General features: G+C 40.1%; 1 protein-coding gene across 3 annotated transcripts; it reads left to right on the forward strand.

The window, feature by feature from the left end:
- The first annotated feature begins 848 nt into the window (after positions 1–848).
- Positions 849–16,593, forward strand: UPF3B (UPF3B regulator of nonsense mediated mRNA decay). Of its 3 annotated transcripts, XM_060001880.1 has the most exons (12): positions 849–1,092; positions 1,751–1,857; positions 2,032–2,138; positions 6,392–6,490; positions 7,790–7,900; positions 8,934–8,977; positions 9,445–9,627; positions 10,031–10,069; positions 11,922–12,082; positions 12,418–12,712; positions 15,593–15,698; positions 16,470–16,593. In XM_060001880.1, exons 1-12 carry the CDS (start codon positions 916–918, stop codon positions 16,481–16,483), a joined length of 1,443 nt encoding a protein of 480 aa, XP_059857863.1. In that variant the 5' UTR covers positions 849–915; the 3' UTR covers positions 16,484–16,593. The 3 variants fall into 3 exon arrangements, with proteins under 3 accessions (XP_059857863.1, XP_059857862.1, XP_059857864.1); XM_060001879.1 differs by having other exon boundaries at positions 15,593–16,588; XM_060001881.1 differs by lacking the exon at positions 10,031–10,069 and having other exon boundaries at positions 15,593–16,588.
- Positions 16,594–19,160: the final 2,567 nt, after the last annotated feature.

The following is a 19,160-nucleotide window of genomic DNA, read 5'->3' on the forward strand; positions in this document are numbered from 1 at the left end:
AAAAACGGTGATGAAAACAAATCTCATACATTTTGGTTATAATGATCCTTTAATGTCAGTGTTCTGTGCGTGTTTATTAAGTGTCTGAATCCTAATCAATATAAGGAAAAAAACCTCTAAAGACTCTGAAAGGACACTTCACAACCAATGATAGAAAATACAAGTCGTTCCCCTAGTGAGGTAAACTTTGGATAACATCGGGTTTATCTGAGGAAAACAAAGCCCGCAGAAAGTATCTTTAGATCTGAAAAACACTACACTTTCAAGATTAAGGATTCCATTTACTTACAAATAGGAACCCTGAAACACCTACGACTCCAGACCTCCCGGCCAGAAGCAGCGAGCGGGGGCTGCTCTTTCTTGCGATACGCGGGCTTTTCATTGCGGTGGCCTCTCCTGTTGCGGAGCACGGGCTCTAGGTGCGCGGGCTTCAATAGTTGTGGCGCGTGGGCTCAGTAGTTTTGGCTCGTGGGCTCTAGAGCGCAGGCTCAGTAGTTGTGGCACACGGGCTTAGTTACTCAGTGGCATGTGGGATCTTCCCAGACCAGGGCTCGATCCTGTGTCCCCTGTATTGGCAGGTGGATTCTTAACCACTGCGTCACCAGGGAAGCCCGAGTAAGTGCTTTGCATGCCGGGATTTGTAGTCCGTGAAATACTCGTCCCAGCCAAGATGGCGGAGCTGCTAATGACGTGCCCCGAGGGAGTCTGGGTCGCAAGGGGATTGGGCGGTGCGGGGATTCCGCGGGCGGGAAGCTAAGACCAGGCGTCCTGAAGTCTCGCGAGATCCTGGCGGGGCCCGAAAGAAAGCAGGATTCCGCTTAGAAGGCGGGGCGTCCGTTGGGGGCGGAGTTCTGTTCGGAGTGGGCCGGGAGTCGTTAGGTGCCGGCGTAGTGGCGTTTAGGCCGGGCCACCGCGATGAGGAGCGAAACCGTGGCCATGAAGGAGGAGAAGGAGCATAGGCCTAAGGAGAAGCGAGTAACCCTCTTGACTCCCCCGGGGGCCACAGGCAGCGTCTGTGGGCCTTCGGGGGACAGCATCAAAGCGGAAGATAAGCAGGATCGGAACAAGGAGAAGAAAGAGGCGTTGAGCAAGGTGACTGGCCGGCTGTCGGCCCAGGAGAGGGCGGGACCGTTCCGCCACCCGTGGAGGATGGTTGGGAAGGGGCAATAGTGAAGAGGCCATCAAGGGTGGGAGTAGTTTGTGATAGGAAAATTAATAGAGGCTAGTTGAGGGAGTGGGTGGGTGGGGGATATTATGGTCTGGGGGCCAGATCGGGTGCATCCTTATTTGGGGAGCAATGAGGGAATTTGTGGTCTTCCTTAGAATTTTGAATTCTTTATGCTGATTGAGTAAGGATTTTATTTTAGGATGTGTTGGATGTGGTAGGGAAATATTAATAAATCAAGAATTCATGGCACCCACAAAAGACCAGGGTTGGTTTACTAATTTCTTACCACTGCTGAAAATGGGTGATAGAAAATGAGGCGAAGACCTAGTAAACTGTGGGGCTTCAGGTTAACAGAACCTGAGATTTTCCTTGCTCCAGGCAGTTCTCGTTTTTGAGAGTTGGTGGTTTTTTTTAACTACGTTACTATTATGTTTGACTAATCATTCTGAGCTTTCTGAACATTCTCTTGGGTTTTTATAAGTGATCTCATCTTTTAAAGGCCAACTTTCTTCAGGGACAGTGATTCAGGTTTGACAGAAAATTGCTTTGTACTAATTTTATTTTCCTTATTCATTTCTTAAGGTGGTAATACGGAGATTACCGCCCACTTTGACCAAGGAGCAGCTTCAGGAACATCTTCAGCCTATGCCTGAGCATGATTATTTTGAGTTTTTTTCTAATGATACTAGGTAAAATAAATAAATAAAAGAGGGAGGGGGTAAATGAAAAAGGTTTCTTCCATTCTTTTTAATCCTACTAATGTTTTCCATTTGATTTTTGAGCCTATCTTTTTAACATATGCATACTTGTAGTTCAGTCAGACACCTGCAAGCACATTGACATAATTGCTTTCCTCCCTGCAGCCTGTATCCTCATATGTATGCCAGAGCATACATCAACTTTAAAAACCAGGAGGACATTATTTTGTTCAGGGATCGTTTCGATGGTTATGTGTTCCTCGACAATAAAGGTAAGTCCTTTTAACTGAGGGGGGTGGTTTCTTTGTCATTTGTATGTTTAAGACAATGTGTGTATCACAGTGTTTTCTCGATGCCTTCATGGCGTTTCTAAAATCCTGGGTGATAAGATGAGCAACATTTAAAGAGTTTTACACATTTGATAAGCTTATGACAGCCTTATAAATAGATAATATGACTTTTTACAGTCCTCAGATATTTGTATTAACCTATTATTTCTGTAGTTTGATCAACTGAATGAAATTGCCACAGTTTTCTCCTCCTGTGACTATTCTTTTGCCCGGTATTAGATGATCTGTTGTTTTGAGTATTTACTAGTTTCAACAGTGATACTGATAAATGACTCTTTAAACTTGTATGACAAATTTTAAATATTTACTTCTCATCTTGCTTCAAGGACTAACACTTATTTAAGTCAGATTCTTTATGTCAATAGTTGCCAGCTGGAGTACTGTTTAACATTCTAAGTTGTATATAATTAAAACATTGAACTTGATGATTTCCCACTTTGTATCCAGGAGTTTATAGGGAAGAAAAACTTCTGCCTTAACTCTCATTTTATTATCTGCTGCTTGCAACATTTAGTCAGAGAATGTCCACACTTCCATTTGCCACTTTTCTTTTGACTTTGCAATCATAGGTGAATGATGTGTCTTTTTGTTAGGTTATGTTTTTTCAGTATTAGTTCAAAGTTGGTAAAAAGGAAATCTTTGTCAGGAAATATGCCAGTAAAAGTTGAAGGATTGCTACTGTGTTTGTCCAGCTTTTATTAATCCCCTCAAACCGGCTACTTCTCCACTCCAAGTTTATTCCAGTAGATAGCAGTGATTTCCTGGAAATCTGAGTTGTGTTTAACTTTTTTCCTCTCTTTTTTATCCCTTACATTTAAACAAGTGATGGATTTTGTCAATTTACTGCTTTTTAATATCTTGTTCATCCAGACTTAGTAATACTTTCACACTTTATATCCTCATCACCAAATGCTTAGACAACCAGTCTCTAACCTTATAGGATTTTCCATTTTTTTCCACTTTCTGTATAATTTAATAGTCTTATATTGCCATGAAATTAATCTTTTTGAAAATAGTGACTTAAGATAGCAGTTGTGAACAAAAGTCCAAATTCCTTAGTCTGGTAGTCAGCATCTTCCATAGTTTGGCCTCACTTCTGTTTTTTTCAGCCTGTCTTCCACAATTTCCTTTTGTTTCAGTCTGGTTTATCTGTTCCTTCTCAAATGTATCAGTTATTAAGGTAATATGATTCTGCATTCACTAGGATTTCTAAAACCTTGTTTCCTGTGTGACTGCTTTGTGATGCCTAATGGTCAATTCTAGTAATTTATCCTGGCTTATGTTTACATGCCAAAGATCTAAGGATGGAATTTTTTTTTTTTGCGGTACGCGGGCCTCTCACTGCTATGGCCTCTCCCGTTGCGGAGCACAGGCTCCGGACGCGCAGGCCCAGCGGCCATGGCTCACGGGCCCAGCCGCTCCCTGGCATGTGGGATCCTCCCAGACCGGGGCACGAACCCGCGTCCCCTGCATTGGCAGGCGGACTCCCAACCACTGCGCCACCAGGGAAGCCCAGGATGGAATTTTATACCTTGTATGACATTCTATAGCAGGGATCTAGTGTATTTTTCCAGTAGTCACTTGGGTTTTTTTTTTTTAATTGAGATATAACTCACATACCATAAAATTCAATGGTTTTTAGTATATTCACAAGTTTTGTAACCATTACCACTATGTAATTCCAGAATGTATACATCACTTCAAAAAGAATCCTGTATTCATTAGCAGTCATCTCCCATTCTCCTCTCCCGCTAGACCCTGGCAACCACTGATCTAACTATGGATTTCCTTATTCTGGACATTTCATATGAACTGAATCATACAATATGTGGCCTTTTGTGACTGCCTCTTTTACTTAGTATGTTTTCAAGGTTCATCCATGTCATAGTATGTATCATTACCTTGTTACTTTTTTTGGTTTTTTGCATTATTAAAAATTGTGGTAAAATGCACAAATAAAATTTACCATCTTAACCATTTTTAAATGTGCAGTTCAGTAGTGTTGAGTACATTCACGTTGTTCTGCAACCAATCTCTAGAACTTCTTCTTGTAAGGTTGAAACTCTACCTGTTAAACAACTCCCCATTTCTCCCTCTCCCAGCCTCTTGCAACTACATTCTACCTCCATGAACCACCCTTCTGTCTATGAAGTTGACCATTCTAGGTACCTCATATAAGTGGAATCATAGTATTTGACTTCTAGTGACTAGCTTATTTCACTTAGCATAATGTCCTCAAGGTTAATCCATGTTGTAGCATGTGTCAGAATCTCCTTTTCCATTGTATGTATATACTTCATTTTCTTTATCCATTCATCTGTTGAGGGACATTTGGCTATTGTGAATAATGCTGCTATGAATGTACAAGCATCTGTTCAAGTCTCTGCTTTCACTTCTTTTGAATACATACCCAAAAGTGGAATTGCGGGGTCATATGGTAATTCTATTTTTAATTTTTTTGAGGAACCACCATACCGTTTTCCATAGTGGCTGCACCATTTTATATTCCCACCAGCAATGCATGAAGGTTCTAATTTCTCCATGTCCTTGCCAACATTTGCTATTTTCTGGGGTTTTTTTCCCCTTTAATAGTAATCATTCTGACAGGTATAAGATGGTATTTCATTGTGGTTTTGATTGGCATTTCCCTAATGATTAGTGAGGTAATAGTTTAATCTTTTCATATGCTTGAGCACATAGCATCTTTTCATTTGCTTATTGGCCATTTGTATACCATCTCTGGAGAAATGTCTATTCGAGTCCTTTGAACATTTTTTAATCAGATTATTTGGGGTTTTTTTTGTTGAGTTGTAGGAGTTCTTTACGTATTCTGTATATTGACCCCTTATCAGATATATGATTTGCAAATATTTTCTCGAATTCTATAGGCTTCCTTTTCTCTCTGTTGATTATGTCCCTAGATGCACAGAAGTTCTTAATTTTTTTTAATTTATTTATTTTATTTATTTTTATTTTTGGCTGCGTTGAGTCTTTGTTGCTGGGCACAGGCTTTCTCTAGTTGTGGCAAGTGGAGCTGCTCTTCATTGTGGTGTGCGGGCTTCTCATTGTGGTGGCTTCTCTTGTTGCGGAGCATGGGCTCTAGGCGCACGGGCTTCAGTAGTTGTGGCTCGCGGGCTCTAGAGCACAGGCTCAGGAGTTGTGGCACACAGGCTTAGTTGCTCCGCGGCATGTGGGATATTCCCGGACCAGGGCTCGAACCCGTGTCCCCTGCATTGGCAGGCGGATTCCCAACCACTGTGCCACCAGGGAAGCCCCATAAGTTCCTAATTTTGATGTAGCACAGTTTATCTATTTTTCACTTTTGTTGCCTGTGCTTTGGTGTCTCCTGGTGTATTTTTTAATAACAGCTTTACTGAGATATAATGCATATGCCATAAAATTCACCCTTTTAAAGTGTACTGTTCAGTGTTTTTTAGTATATTCACAGAGTTGTGCAGCTGTCGCCACAATCTAATTTTAGAACACATTTCTCTAAAGAGAAACCTCGTACCCATTAGCTGTTACTCCTTATCTCTAGACAAGCACTAACCTACTTTCTATCTCTGTAGCTTTACCTGTTCTAGAGATTTCTGATGTATATTTTTGCACTTATAAAAAATCAATTTTATTAAGGTATAATTTACATATTAAAATGCATCCATTTTATGTGTGCATTTGGTGACTTTTGACATATTTATACCCCTGTATAATCAGTATTGTGATCTGGTTTTTTTGTTTGTTCGTTTGTTTGTTTTGGCCATGCTGCATGGCTTGCAGGATCTTAGTTCCCCCACTAGGGATTGAACCTAGGCCCCTGCAATGAAAGTGCCGAGTACTAACCACTGGACTGCCAGGGAATTCCCTCTGATGTATTTTTTAAATGAAAATTAGTTTGTAGATTTTTTTCCCCCACATATCACAATATCACACTTAGAAGTTGAATTTAAGTGAGTATTTTAATTCCCTCCCATATCTTTTCACTAAGTTATCAGTATGAACTGGGAGCTCCTTTGGCAACATGTTGATTTTAGTTGTGCCAATGTGATTTATGCCTGTTGGGAGACCTATTCAGACCACTGTCATCAAAGGAAGCCTAGAGAGTGGTGGGTTGAGTCTCTTGTATCCACTTTTGACCTTTTCTTTCTTACAACAAGTATGCTATTTTTTCTAAACAGGTCAGGAATATCCTGCCATAGTAGAATTTGCACCTTTTCAAAAAGCTGCAAAAAAGAAGACTAAGAAAAGAGATACTAAAGTTGGGACTATCGATGATGGTACAGTATAGCTCTAGTTATGTAATGCTAATGCCATGTTTTTTTTAATTTAATTTTTATTTTATATTGGAATATAGTTGATTTACAATGTTGTGTTAGTTTCAGGTGTACAGCAAAGTGATTCTGTTATACATATACATATATTTATTCTTTTTCAGGTTCTTTTCCCATATGGGTTATTACAGAATATTGAGTAGAGTTCCCTGTGTTGTATATATAGTAGGGCCATGGGTTTTTTAAAAATATTACCTTTGTGGGAATTAAATGGACTCCAATCTTTTAAATTAAGAAAACATAGGAAATAAAGTTCATGAGAGATGTAATTCACTGATGAAAGCTTTGCTTGTCAGAATGGAGGTGGGTTTCCTCTAGTTTTCACTCTCTTTGGCTAATGGCTTTTCATCCCTTCACCATTAAGCAATATATTTTGACTGTTGAGTAGTAAATCACCTTAGGTATATTAGAAGACAATGGGAAAAAATCAGATGTTTCAAATTACAACTCCTTGAGGCCTCTTACCATTTTTATGATTATTTATTTGACTTTTGGTTTCCATTTTTATAAAGAGGAAGCGTTATCATTGAGAGCTGTGATGGAAAATTTTCTATACTTGAGTAACTTAATATAAAGTACTGTAGTGGCCAGTCCTGTTTTCTAGGCTTTGAATATGCAGTTAACTGCACACATAGTAATTCCATTGAACTGAAATACTAGAACTAAAAAACTGAAATAATTGCCATTTACGGTAAACTGGATCCAGATTTTGAGATCTCTGTAATGTGGTTGTGTTGGCTAAGGACTTAGCTGCAATATTTTATATCAGATGGGCATTTTAGAATCAACTAGTTTGGTTTCCATTATTTATTACTATAATGGGTATTTTATAAGGAAAACACAGAAAAGACTCAACACACAGCTGCTTATTGATTATATCATAGATTCAGACCGTGAAGACTAGATCAAGTGACATGCTCCACAGTGCATGCTCCAGATACAACATAATGACTCAGATGTGTTACCTTTTCTGATGTCGGAGGCATCTAGGAAAGAATTCCAGAAGTTACTATCACCTCTAGTGCCACATCTAGGACATCTGCCCTCATTTATCTGTTTAGAACACCTGATTTTCATATGCTGAGTTTAATTAAAGTGAGGTGTACTGATGCAGAAACTGCTTACATGCTATAAATGATAGTCTCTGAAGGTCCCATAACTATGGCTTGCAGTTCTCCCATAGATAATATTTCCTATTTTGTTTAAAGTCTGCTATGTTTTCTATTTACTTAAACAATTATTTAGATCCAGAATATAGAAAATTTTTGGAAAGTTATGCTGCAGATAATGAGAAAATGACATCTACTCCAGAGACACTGCTAGAGGAAATAGAAGCAAAAAATAGAGAATTAATAGGTAAGTGGGCAAAAGGAATTAAGGGCAACAGCTTTTTCATCAGAAGACCTGTCAGACTCCCACTTCTGTCACTTGCTAGCTGTTTGACCATGGGAAAGGCACTAACTTCTTTAAGACTCTGTTTGTTCTACTATAAAGTGCAGATAATACCTGCCTCACAGGATTATGAGAATGCATTGATAAGATGGGAAAAATTCTGACTTATTTAGTGCCACACAAATGTAACAGAAGTATAAAAAGTTTGAAGACTCATATAGGACCTTAAGATGTTGGTAAGCCTTTGAAGATCAATTGGTGTTTTCTAGTAATAAGCTCATATTCCTAAAAAAAATTTTGACCTGAAAATGTCAAAAAATGAAGTTAGTTACTGCAAAATTGAAAACCACTTGAGAAATTCTAGCTTGGATATTGGTTTTAGTAGTAAGTTGTCACTACTATATCAGCTCTAAACATAAGCACAGCCTCTGACCCAGGATTTCCACTCCTAGGAATTTATCCTAGGAAGGAAGTATGCTTTGCAAAAAGCTAGCTACAAGGTTAGATAGCATTGTTCAGAATATTGAAGAATGAGTTAAATATTCTTCTAAAACTTGGTTTTTATTAATGGATGCATAATATAAGCCCATCTCCGATACTTTCCATAGAATAAATTCCCAGAAGTGGAATTATGGGGTCAAAAGTATTAGATATTTTTAGCCCCTTACCCCAGTTTCTTCCTGGTTGAGCAAATTTATACTCCCATCTGTAAAACAAGAGAATGTCCTTTGCACTTTATTCTCACTGACCGGGAATTGCTCTTTTTAATAATTGTTTTATTGTTTTAATTTGAATTTCTTAACTTTTAAAAAATTATTTTAAACCTTCAGAATCGAAATAGAATACTGTAAAACTTCTTTCCAATAATATAGTTGTGAACTTACTGTTTAAGGGGTGTAGTTTTCCCACCTTGGGTGGTTGGCAGGGAATGTCAGAAAACAGAATCCTTTCTAGGGGTTGATTAAGTATTATTAATAATCTGTTTACATTTATGTAGCTAAAAAGACAACCCCACTTTTGAGCTTCCTGAAAAACAAGCAGGTAAACCTTTTGTTTTTATAGTTCTCTCAATACTTCTATTTCATTGGTTTGCATTCTGTGAATATAAGAGCATTGGGATCCTATAGGAGAGATAGCTGCTTCTTCTACCATTATTCTTTAAAGAGTTGGCTCATTGGCCTCACTCTCTGGCCTTCTTCTTCACTCTGGTTGTTGGACCAAAGATTCACTCTGCAAAACCAGGGAGTCCTTAGCTTGCTCCAGAGACACTCTCTTGATTTCCTGAAAGCCTCTGGATAATGTAGTAAGGCAGCATTGGGAGACTCTGATATTAGCAGGCCCTGGTCTTTATTCTCTCTCATATTTTGAATGGGGTGGTGAGGGGGTTAAGGAGATAGAAAATGGGAAGGAAAGATGATATAGTTAAGTGGGTGCCCACCGTACCTTCAAGACTAAGTTTTTGGTGGCAGTTATCTTGTTTGAAGGTTTGTGTTGATGTTTCTTTCTAGAGGATGAGAGAAGAAAAGAGAGAAGAAAGAAGGAGGCGAGAAATAGAAAGAAAAAGACAAAGAGAAGAAGAGAGGAGGAAGTGGAAAGAAGAAGAGAAACGAAAAAGGAAAGATATAGAAAAGCTAAAGAAGATAGACAGAGTTCCAGAAAGGGACAAATTAAAGGATGAACCAAAGATTAAGGTATGAAAATAACTTAAACTGACTGCATGTTGCTGAAATTTGCATGTACTGTATCTACTTCTTCAAATATGCATGCATCTTGTGTTGGTGTAAACAGTGTTTTTGGTTTTGTTTTTGTCTTTTTTGGGGGGGGAGTGAATCAACAGAAGCCTTTCCTATAATAGTAATAGTATTATTCTTTTAATTTAAGATAATTTTAAAGATTAAGTAGTTTACATGGTATTCAGTGCAGATCTGTGTTATTTTTAATCATTGAAAATGTTCAATTTTGGATTATTATTTTCTCAATTCTTCATAAATAAGGGCTTAGGGCTGGCTGGCATGAATTACGGGTTTTATTCAGCTTTTCCTTCATTTTTGATACATGAAGTTGCCTCATCTGTTTGTTTTCCACTGTCCTCAGGTACACAGGTTTCTGTTACAAGCTGTGAATCAGAAAAATGTAAGGACCAAGTACATGATACAGAGCACCTAGTATCATGTCACACACACAGGTCTTAGTTAATAAGTCCTTTTGGTGGTGGTGGTAGTGTTACCTGTAGAAAACCCCTTCAGACTGACCTAAGTCTTCTTAAAAGCTGAGCCATTTTAAATTCCTACCTTAGAAGGAAGCTCAGATGACTTGCTGATGCTCTGCTGTGTACCCAGGAGCTTCAACAATATACAGCTAGAGGACAACCATGCCTAAAGAGCTCTTTCCCTTCTCTTCTTTTTATATGCCTCTCATAACTGGCTGCCTTGTGGGAGTACTAGGGATATACCCCCTGCATTATGTCCTTTCCCCTCTCACAGGATTCCCCACGTTACCTTCTTGCATCTACCTGGGAATCTGTGAGCAGCAGATTCTGATTAATATATTGCATGTAGGAAGAGGAAAACCTATAGAAAGATCCCAGCCTTGCTACTTCCCTTCTGAGGGCATGGCTTGGCAGCCCTTACTTCAGCGAACTTCCTGGGGAAGTACTTGTACATAGTACTTCAGAGAAAGTCAGAGAAAATCTCACCGAGGTGATGGCAGGGTCTCCTTTTACCTCCTCAAAATTCAGCCGTTCACGTGGCTAGGGTTCCCCTAGGCTCTCCAGGACTCATTATTGGTGATAAGGGGCTTGGCGGCAGGGTGGGGAGGTTCCCATCTTAATTCCTTCTAGCGATTTCTCTGTCCGCCATGCCACAAGTGACTTGACTTGCTATTTCTGTCAGCAAGGCAGAAGGTAGAGCCAGCCATGCTAGAGATATCCGTTAATGTTCTTATTAGAGTAATGAACATCTTGGCTTCTAACAAAGATGTTCATTAGAGAAATAAGAACACTTCCAGTGAAACCTGCACATGGTATCCTCACTTTACACTGGTGCCTTCTTAGTGTCCAGTTTGGACTCACCATTTGCAGTGGCTGTCTGTGTGCTGAAACACTTCATGCTTAAGTCTTGTGGTGCTTTGCCTCTTGCTTGGTGGCTTGTATGATGCCTTCACCCTGAGATGAAACTTTCTATGATGCCTTCACTCTGAGACTTGAAATTCTTCTATTTTGACTAAAAATCTCTCTGAATATCCAACACTTGGGGGTATTCTAGAGAGATTTATAGCAGTGGCATGAGAAAGAAATTTTTGTTAGCAATTTGGACTTTATAAACCACTTTTAGTTTAGAATTGCATTCTGTCATATATATGACATTGAGCAGAATTCCTATTCAGTACAGATGGAACTTCACAGTTCCATTGTATGAGGTATTTGGATTTTTAAATCAAATGCCAAATAATTTTTGCTTTTCATCTCTAATGATAATATGATTGTACCATCATAAGTATGTAACTACTCTCAGACTCAAGGCAAAATTATTCCTGCAATGGATCTCTCCTTTGGTGACCAAGGTATTTGTCTTTATAATTACTACGTAAAAATAGTCCAGCAGTAATGATCTGCTTAGCATTTTAAATTCATACCATATTTTCCTATCAAGTTATGCCAACATGCTGGGCTACAGAAGGCGTACTTGAAAGTGTACGTTGGTCTACTTAAAGGTTGACCCATTTAAGCCAAAGGAGTCTTGATCCTATTGCCACAAAGTGATTAAACCACTTCATTTGAGTGGATAACACTTTCACATTAATAGCGTCCTTTTAGCAAATTACTGCTCTCATGCACTAGTTGTTCACCTGAAAGTTTATGAGTACCTGCAGAGACGGGGGCCTTCTATAGCCTAAATTGAAAATATTTAGTGTATTATTTTCTTTGGTAGAATCAGAAGACAATGTCCCACCCTTCAAAATAAACTTAAATTTGTTCTCTTTAAAGCTGCTCAAGAAGCCAGAAAAAGGCGATGAAAAAGAAGTGGACAAAAGAGAAAAGGTCAAGAAATTGGACAAAGAGAATCTGAGTGATGAAAGAGCCAGTGGGCAGAGTTGTCCATTGCCCAAACGTTCTGATGGTGAATTTAAAGATGAAAAGCCTAAGAGGTCGGTAGTTGAGGGCTCTTTGGTACATTTGTTTTTGGTATGTTTCTAGGTGCTAGTTTTACTGCTACTTTCTGGACTTGTACCTGAATCAAGATACTTGGTTTTACGAGGTGTAGGGGGATGAGGAGGACAGGTTTCAAATATTTTAGTATCTTAATCTGGGTGAATGACTTTGGGGTTTTTTTTTTATTGTTTTTCAAAATACTAGTAGTTTTTTTTTAATGCTGCTCCAAAAGTTCAACCTCATTGTAGTGGCCAAGTCAGGATCAGAATGTTCCTGCATTTGTGATTAGAAGAACTTTGAGGGTGCATACTCAGATTTGTTTCTCACGCAGACCTGAAGATGAGAGTGGCAGAGAATACAGGGAGAGGGAGCGGGATTATGAACGAGACCAAGAGCGCGCCCTGCGGGAAAGAGAGAGGCTGAAGCGGCAGGAGGAAGAGCGCCGCAGGCAGAAGGAGCGCTACGAGAAAGAGAAGGCTTTTAAAAGAAAGGAAGAAGAAATGAAAAAAGAGAAAGAAGCCCTTCGGGATAAAGGAAAGAAGCCTGAAAGTACAGAACCAGTAGGCAGCTCAGAAAAAACTGAAAAGAAAGAAGAAGTGGTTAAGAGAGATCGCATAAGAAACAAGGTGCTGCTTTTCGTTAAACTTATTTTCATGAGGATTTCTTTTTCTTTTCCTGCAAGTATAAAGGAAAGGGCTAGCTCGTTGTTCATTATAGAATTTTAGGGGAACTTTAACTATCTGCACCTTTTTTTCAGTCTTGGTGGGGTCCTTTTATTAACTTATTGTTAATAAGTTTGTGTATGTATTTCAAACACACACAAAAGTAGAGAGAACAGAGGAATAATGTGATGTACCCATCACCCAGCTTCAGCAATTATCACCTCATGGCCAATCTTCTTTCTACTCTAGCCTATCTTACTCCTACTGGATTATTTTCAAGCAAATCCTAGACAGATAATCTCTTCTTTAAATACGTCAATATTAAGAGTAAAGACTTTTTTTTTTGGCCACGCCCCGAGGTGGCATGCAGGATCCTAGTTCCCCAGCCAGAGATCGAACCCATACCCCCTGCAGTGGAAATGCAGAGTTTTAACCACTGGACTGCCAGGGAAGTCCCAAAGACTTTTTTTCTTTTTGTTTTTTTTTTTTTTGTTTTTTTTTTCTGGTACACGGGCCTCTCACTGTTGTGGCCTCTCCTGTTGCGGAGTGCAGGCCCAGCGGCCATGGCTCACAGGCCCAGCCACTCCGCGGCATGTGGGATCTTCCCGAACTGGGGCACGAACCCGTGCCCCCTGCATCGGCAGGCGGACTCTCAACCACTGCACCACCAGGGAAGCCCAAGACTCTTTTTCTTAATAAAATAACCCTAATATCATTTTCACACCAGAAAAAAAAAAAAAACTGACAATAACTCCTTAGCATCCTACCTACTCAGTGTTCAGATTTTCCCAATTGTCTCATTAACATCTTTTTTATAGGCTCTAAACAAGGTCCACAAACTGTATTTGCTTGAAATGTTCCCTTAAGTGTCTCTTAATCTAGACAATTCCTCCTCCTCTTGCTTTCCTACCATTTATTTGTTGCAGAATCCAGTTTGCCCTGTAGAGCTTCTAACAGTCCAGATTGGCTAATTACATCCCTGTGGTATCATTTAACATGTTCCTCTACCTTCTGTGTTTCCTTGAAAACCAGTAGTCATATCTAGAGCAGTGTCAGCAAATTTTTTCTGTCAAGGGCCAGATGGTAAATATTTCAGGCTTTGTGGGCCATGTGGTCTCTGTCACAACCGGTAAGCTTTGTAGGAAAGTAGGCATAGACAACATGTAAAAGAATAAGCCTGGCTGTGTGCCAATCAAACTTTATTCACAAAAACAGGTGGCCCCTCATCTAGAGGCCTGAATATATTCAGACTCAATTGTTGGCAAGAATACTTGATAGGTGGTGGTGTGCAGTTCCTACTGCATCATATCAGGAAGCATACAATGTCTGGGTATCCTTTTATTGTGACGTTAAGATTGACCAATAGTAATCGTATTATGGTTATGTGATAGGATGTCCTTGCTCTTAAGATACACAGGCTGAAATATTTAGCAATGAAGGGTCATGATGTCTGCACTTACTCTCAAATGGTTCTGCAAAAATATAATGTGTCTATATACGTGTATGCCTGCACACACTAGAGTCGGAAAAGGCACATGTGACAAAATGTTAACCATCGTGAATCTAGGAGAAAGGTATGAGGTATTTGTTGTACAAGTTTGGCAACATTTCTATAGATTAAAAATTTTTTAAGATAAAAAGTTGGAAAAACAACTGATCAATTAGTTCAGGTATTATAAGCCTGATCCATATATTATAAAAATTTTTATCAGCTTTTCTCCTGATAATTTTGTTTAGATGCGTTATTTCATAAGGTGGAGGAAAGGCAAGAAAAGCATTTGATCCTTTCCCTTTATTTACAGTATTCAGAGTAATGAGTTGGTGTCCCAGCAACTTGTAGGGGCTATCCATGAGTTTTGTTCCGTTTAGTCTTTAAGAACTTGTGGATTTAGAAATATTTGGTGTACTCCAACTTGTTACTATCAGTTATTGTCCTTGTTGATGGATGTTTAAATTGTCCCATCTTTGCACAGTAGGAGCCCCATCATCTGTTTCTTTAAATGCTACGCAGCAGTCTCATTTGTTTTAACGTTTCATCTTGTTAAAATAGTGAAATATTTTGCTGGAATTATTCACTTGGGAATAATGCTTTAAGCCTAACTTTCATATGTCAGAGAGAAAGGGCAAGGAAGGCTCATGTCTTGTTTTATTGAATTTGAAAAAAGGCCTATACATGTAAGTTTTCCAGGGTCATACTGTCATAACCAAACACATTACTTGAACTGAGGGGTACCTGGTGACTTTATTGAGGATTATTTAGGAACCTGAGATCTAAAGTGCCACCTAGAGAGTCTCAAACTAGGCTATTACCTTGTTAAACCTGAATTAAGAGACAGTCATATTTGTGCTAAGTTACAAGGGTCTGAGCTCATAACTTCAGGGAGGTCTTCATTTAAGACTTTGCATTCTTTATTATTTTTGTTTTTACTCCTAAAATTTTCTCAGGTGGTGGTGCATTTTAAAGTGAATTTACTGATGGGGAAGAGAGCCAGTGGCCATGGTTTCTAAGGAAAAACTATTCAAGCTGATTCAGTTCATCTTGAGATGGTTGAGAAAATTAGGCAGTAGACTTATCAAAAATTTACTCTAGGCATATAAAATAATACGTATTTTTAACTGTTGCTTAAAAAGTGAAACGGTTGTTTTTCTTTGTAGATAGGGGAAAGGAAGCGGGCAGTTTGAAGCAAATTAACCATCGGCACTTACTGTCACGTACTGTGCCCTCACATTTTGGTCTTGTGTGGGTTCTTTTTGGTATATGTCAATATATAACTTATGACTCTGAAAATCCCCTGTAAATGCTTAGTAGCAATGTTGTAACATTAACATTTCATTTTACTTTAGGATCGCCCAGCAATGCAGCTTTACCAACCAGGAGCTCGAAGCCGAAATCGACTCTGTCCCCATGATGACAGCACCAAGTCTGGAGATTCAACCATAGAAAAAAAGCAGGAAAGTGGTATTAGCCATAGAAAAGAAGGAAGCGAGGAGTGATAGGTCCAAATGGCCTTAGGTGTCCTGACTGTCTAGGCAGCCAAAGAGCACGAATTAAGCAATCCAGAAGTGCCTTCAGGGCAAAGGAATAGAGAGAGAGAAAGGGGGTCGCTGTGCTGGTGGGGTACACTGCAGAGGAGTATGTTTTGCGTCAAAGCAGGAGCCCGATTGCAGGTTCAGATTGGAAGTACAATTTCATTTTTTATGCAGTTCATACAAATTAATTTTAAAGTGTCAGACAAAGCTGAGGGAGAGGACATACATTGCAGTTTGCAGGCAGGAGACGTCAAGAGAGGACTTAATTAGGTATGACACGAGAAGAAGATACGGGAACTGGCTCTAAAATCAAAAGGTTTTGTTAATCCTGGATTGAATTTTCTTAATTTCAGTGGAGCAGAGTCACTTTGAAGTCTTGTTCAGGTCTAGTTATAGTCATTGTTGTTGATAACTGTTGACTTTGTGTAGTGTAGAAGCAACAAGCATGTAATTGTAATACAAGTACAGTGAAGGATATAACAGATTTTCGCTTCTGCAAAAATTTAAATAGTCATGTCTTGTCTATATCCTATGTCCTAAAGTTTTAGGATTAGTTTTAGTTTTTTGTTTGCTTACGTGAGCTTAGCATAAAAAAAACTTTTTTAACATCTCCTTTTGCCTTTAGCAATTTTTATATTACTAAAGCTTAACCCTTAGTTGGTGCTTGACAATCCAGTCTTTGTTTTATCTTAGGTCTGGAGCTGAGTGCCTACCGTCTCCAGGAAGGAAACTGCACCAATATTTGTTCCTGTTAAATAGCAACTTTTAATCTTAGTTTGTTTTGCGTCGATATCAATAAACATCAACATCACTCAAGTACGAAGCTAAGTGTTTATTAACTTTACAAAATAGCTGTTAGTTTTGAGAAATTAAGCTTTTGATACTTAATTAACCTTTTGGGAATTTTGAAAGTGGATGAATGATATTTGTTACTACCTTCACTAGCACTATGCCTATATTTTGCTCACCTAGAAGACCAAATCATTGTTCACCAGTCTTGTTCCATAAGAACCAAAATGTCTGGACAACATCCTTGAGCTGCTGCTTCATTTCCATCCTGCCATCTTCTCTAATGTGACATCAGTTTGCCTTTACTTTATAAGTCACTGCTTTATGTTTACTCAGCTTTTAGAAACCAGTAGCCCAAGAGGCAGGTAAAGAGGAAGAGCCATCGAAGGTGATTGAAAGAGAATGGTCCTCAACTGGGAGAGAGTACTGGCATAATGGAAGGGGTATTTTCAAGGAGGAGAATGGCTGGCAGTGTCCCATGCCACAGAGAGATTAAGAAAGATAAGAAATGTGCACTGTTCACTGGATTTGGCAGTATTGAGGCACGTGTGAACTGGTGAGGCAGAAACCATGTTACAGTGAGGGTGAGTGGCAGGTGGGAAATGGAGATGGGGGCAGTTGGATATACAGGTCTTGGAGCTCAGAGAAAAGATTTGGGCTAGAGATACAGGTTTGGAATTCATCTATTTTTAGGTGATCATTGAAGTCATGGGCCTGGATTTAATCACTTAGGGGGAGAGAGTAGAGAAAGAACAGAAACAGGCCTAAGGCCCAGCCTTAAAGAACTCTAAGGATACTGTACAGGTAAGGAAATGTATAAAGACAGAAAAGGAGTAGCCAGAGAGCAGGTGAAAAACCAGAAGACTGGTATTATATTACCTAACCCAAGGATAAGAATGAAGAAGGGGAGTGGCCATCAGGGTTGGATGCTGCTGGAAGGTCAAGTGTGATGCCTGAAAAAAGGCCATGGGGGGACTTCCCTGGCGGTCCAGTGGTTAAGACTCCACACTTCCATTGCAGGGGGTGGGGGTTCGATCCCTGGTCTGTGAACTAAGATCCCACCTGCCATGTGGCACAGCCAAAAAATATTTTTTTAAAAAAAGGCCATGGGATTCAGTGACTGACAAATCATTGATGACCTGGAATGATAAGGAATGAAAGCCAGACTGGGCTGAGAATGGAAACAGCATAGACAACTTTTCAGAGAAGTTTGGCAGTGAAAAAATGGTGATGATAAAGGGTATTGGGGAAGGATTTTTTTTAATATGAGAAATACTAAAGCATGTTTAGAAGCCAAAAGGAAAGAACTGAGAAAGGATGAATACCCAGGGGAAGTGATAACCACTAGTGTAGGTTTCCTGAGAAGGCAGGTGAAAAGGGAACCTGTTGGCAGCTTAGGAGAAGCATCACCCCAGCACCATCAGTCATGAGTTGGCATCACTTGCCTCTGTACCCAGCCTGGGGCCCGTTGCCAGCCCTCTCACAGTTGTTTTCATGTCAGTGCCTCCCTCTCTTGTTCTGCTTGCTGCCCAGTCCAACTCATTAAACCACACTTCCCCACCCCCTCTTTTTTTTCTTTTAACTAATTAATTAATTTTTGGCTGCGTTGGATCTTCATTGCTGCATGTGGGCCTTCTCTAGTTGTGGCAACTGGGGGCTTCCCTTATTGCAGAGCACAGGCTCTAGGCACGCAGGCTCTAGAGCGCAGGCTCAGTAGTTGTAGCGCATGGGCTTAGTTGCTCCGCGGCATGTGGGATCTTCCCAGACCAGGGCTCGAGCCCGTGTCTCCTGCATTGGCAGGCGGATTCTCAACCACTTTGCCACCAGGGAAGCCCCTTCCCACCCCCTCTTAAATTTCTTCCATTCACTTATGTATTCACTTAACATTTACTAGTCACTGACTGTGTGGAGGCCCTGGGGTTCAAGGACTCAAGTCCTTGTCCTTGAGGAACCATGGGCCAGTGGTGTCAAGAGACAACCAGAAATAACCAGGGCACAATGCACCATGTGAGAGGGGCTGTGTTGATGGCCTGGGGTGGGAGTCTCCTTCCCCTAAGCTGCCAGGTGTTGTTGAAGAAAATCCCTAAACCAGACAAACTGCTGAGACTGCAGGAGGGCCCTCCCTCTTGATAAGCAGTTGATTCCATTTTTGCCTTCTTCGGACACAGGTTTGATTTCTTTGGAAATGAAGACAGGATGGAGACAGCTCAGACACTGGATATCTGAACATTCATCAAGCACCTCCTATGTGTTGGCACTAAGGCCACAGTTGTAAACAAGGTCCCCACCCTCCAGATGCTGACAGCCCTGGAGAGTTTGCTGCTCTGGTGGAGAGAAGCGATTCTAAGGGAAGTAGGCATGAGAAGTTCAAGGAGTGAGGGCAGTGGGAATAGCTACCTCCAGGGCAGTGAAAAGGGAGTGGCTTGGGCATTCATGAGGCTTTCATGCCTTCAAAATCGGGAACCACACCTCCTTGCCCAGCAGGCATATACAAGGTAGTCCTGAGGCAGTACTTTAACTCTGATTATAAATTAAGATCTAGGGCTTCCCTGGTGGCGCAGTGGTTGAGAATCTGCCTGCCAATGCAGGGGAC

This window comes from Delphinus delphis, chromosome X (genome assembly GCF_949987515.2).
Source record: "Delphinus delphis chromosome X, mDelDel1.2, whole genome shotgun sequence".
Classification (NCBI taxonomy): Eukaryota; Metazoa; Chordata; class Mammalia; order Artiodactyla; family Delphinidae; genus Delphinus; species Delphinus delphis.

What these genes read in the sequence shown, in the direction of transcription:
- UPF3B (XM_060001879.1), top strand. Translation starts at nt 916, where the DNA reads ATGAGGAGCGAAACCGTGGCCATGAAGGAGGAGAAGGAGCATAGGCCT. An exon ending in AGAAAGAGGCGTTGAGCAAG is followed by an intron (nt 1,093 to 1,750) that starts GTGACTGGCCGG and finishes TCATTTCTTAAG; the next exon opens with GTGGTAATACGGAGATTACC. An exon ending in GAGATCGCATAAGAAACAAG is followed by an intron (nt 12,713 to 15,592) that starts GTGCTGCTTTTC and finishes ATTTTACTTTAG; the next exon opens with GATCGCCCAGCAATGCAGCT.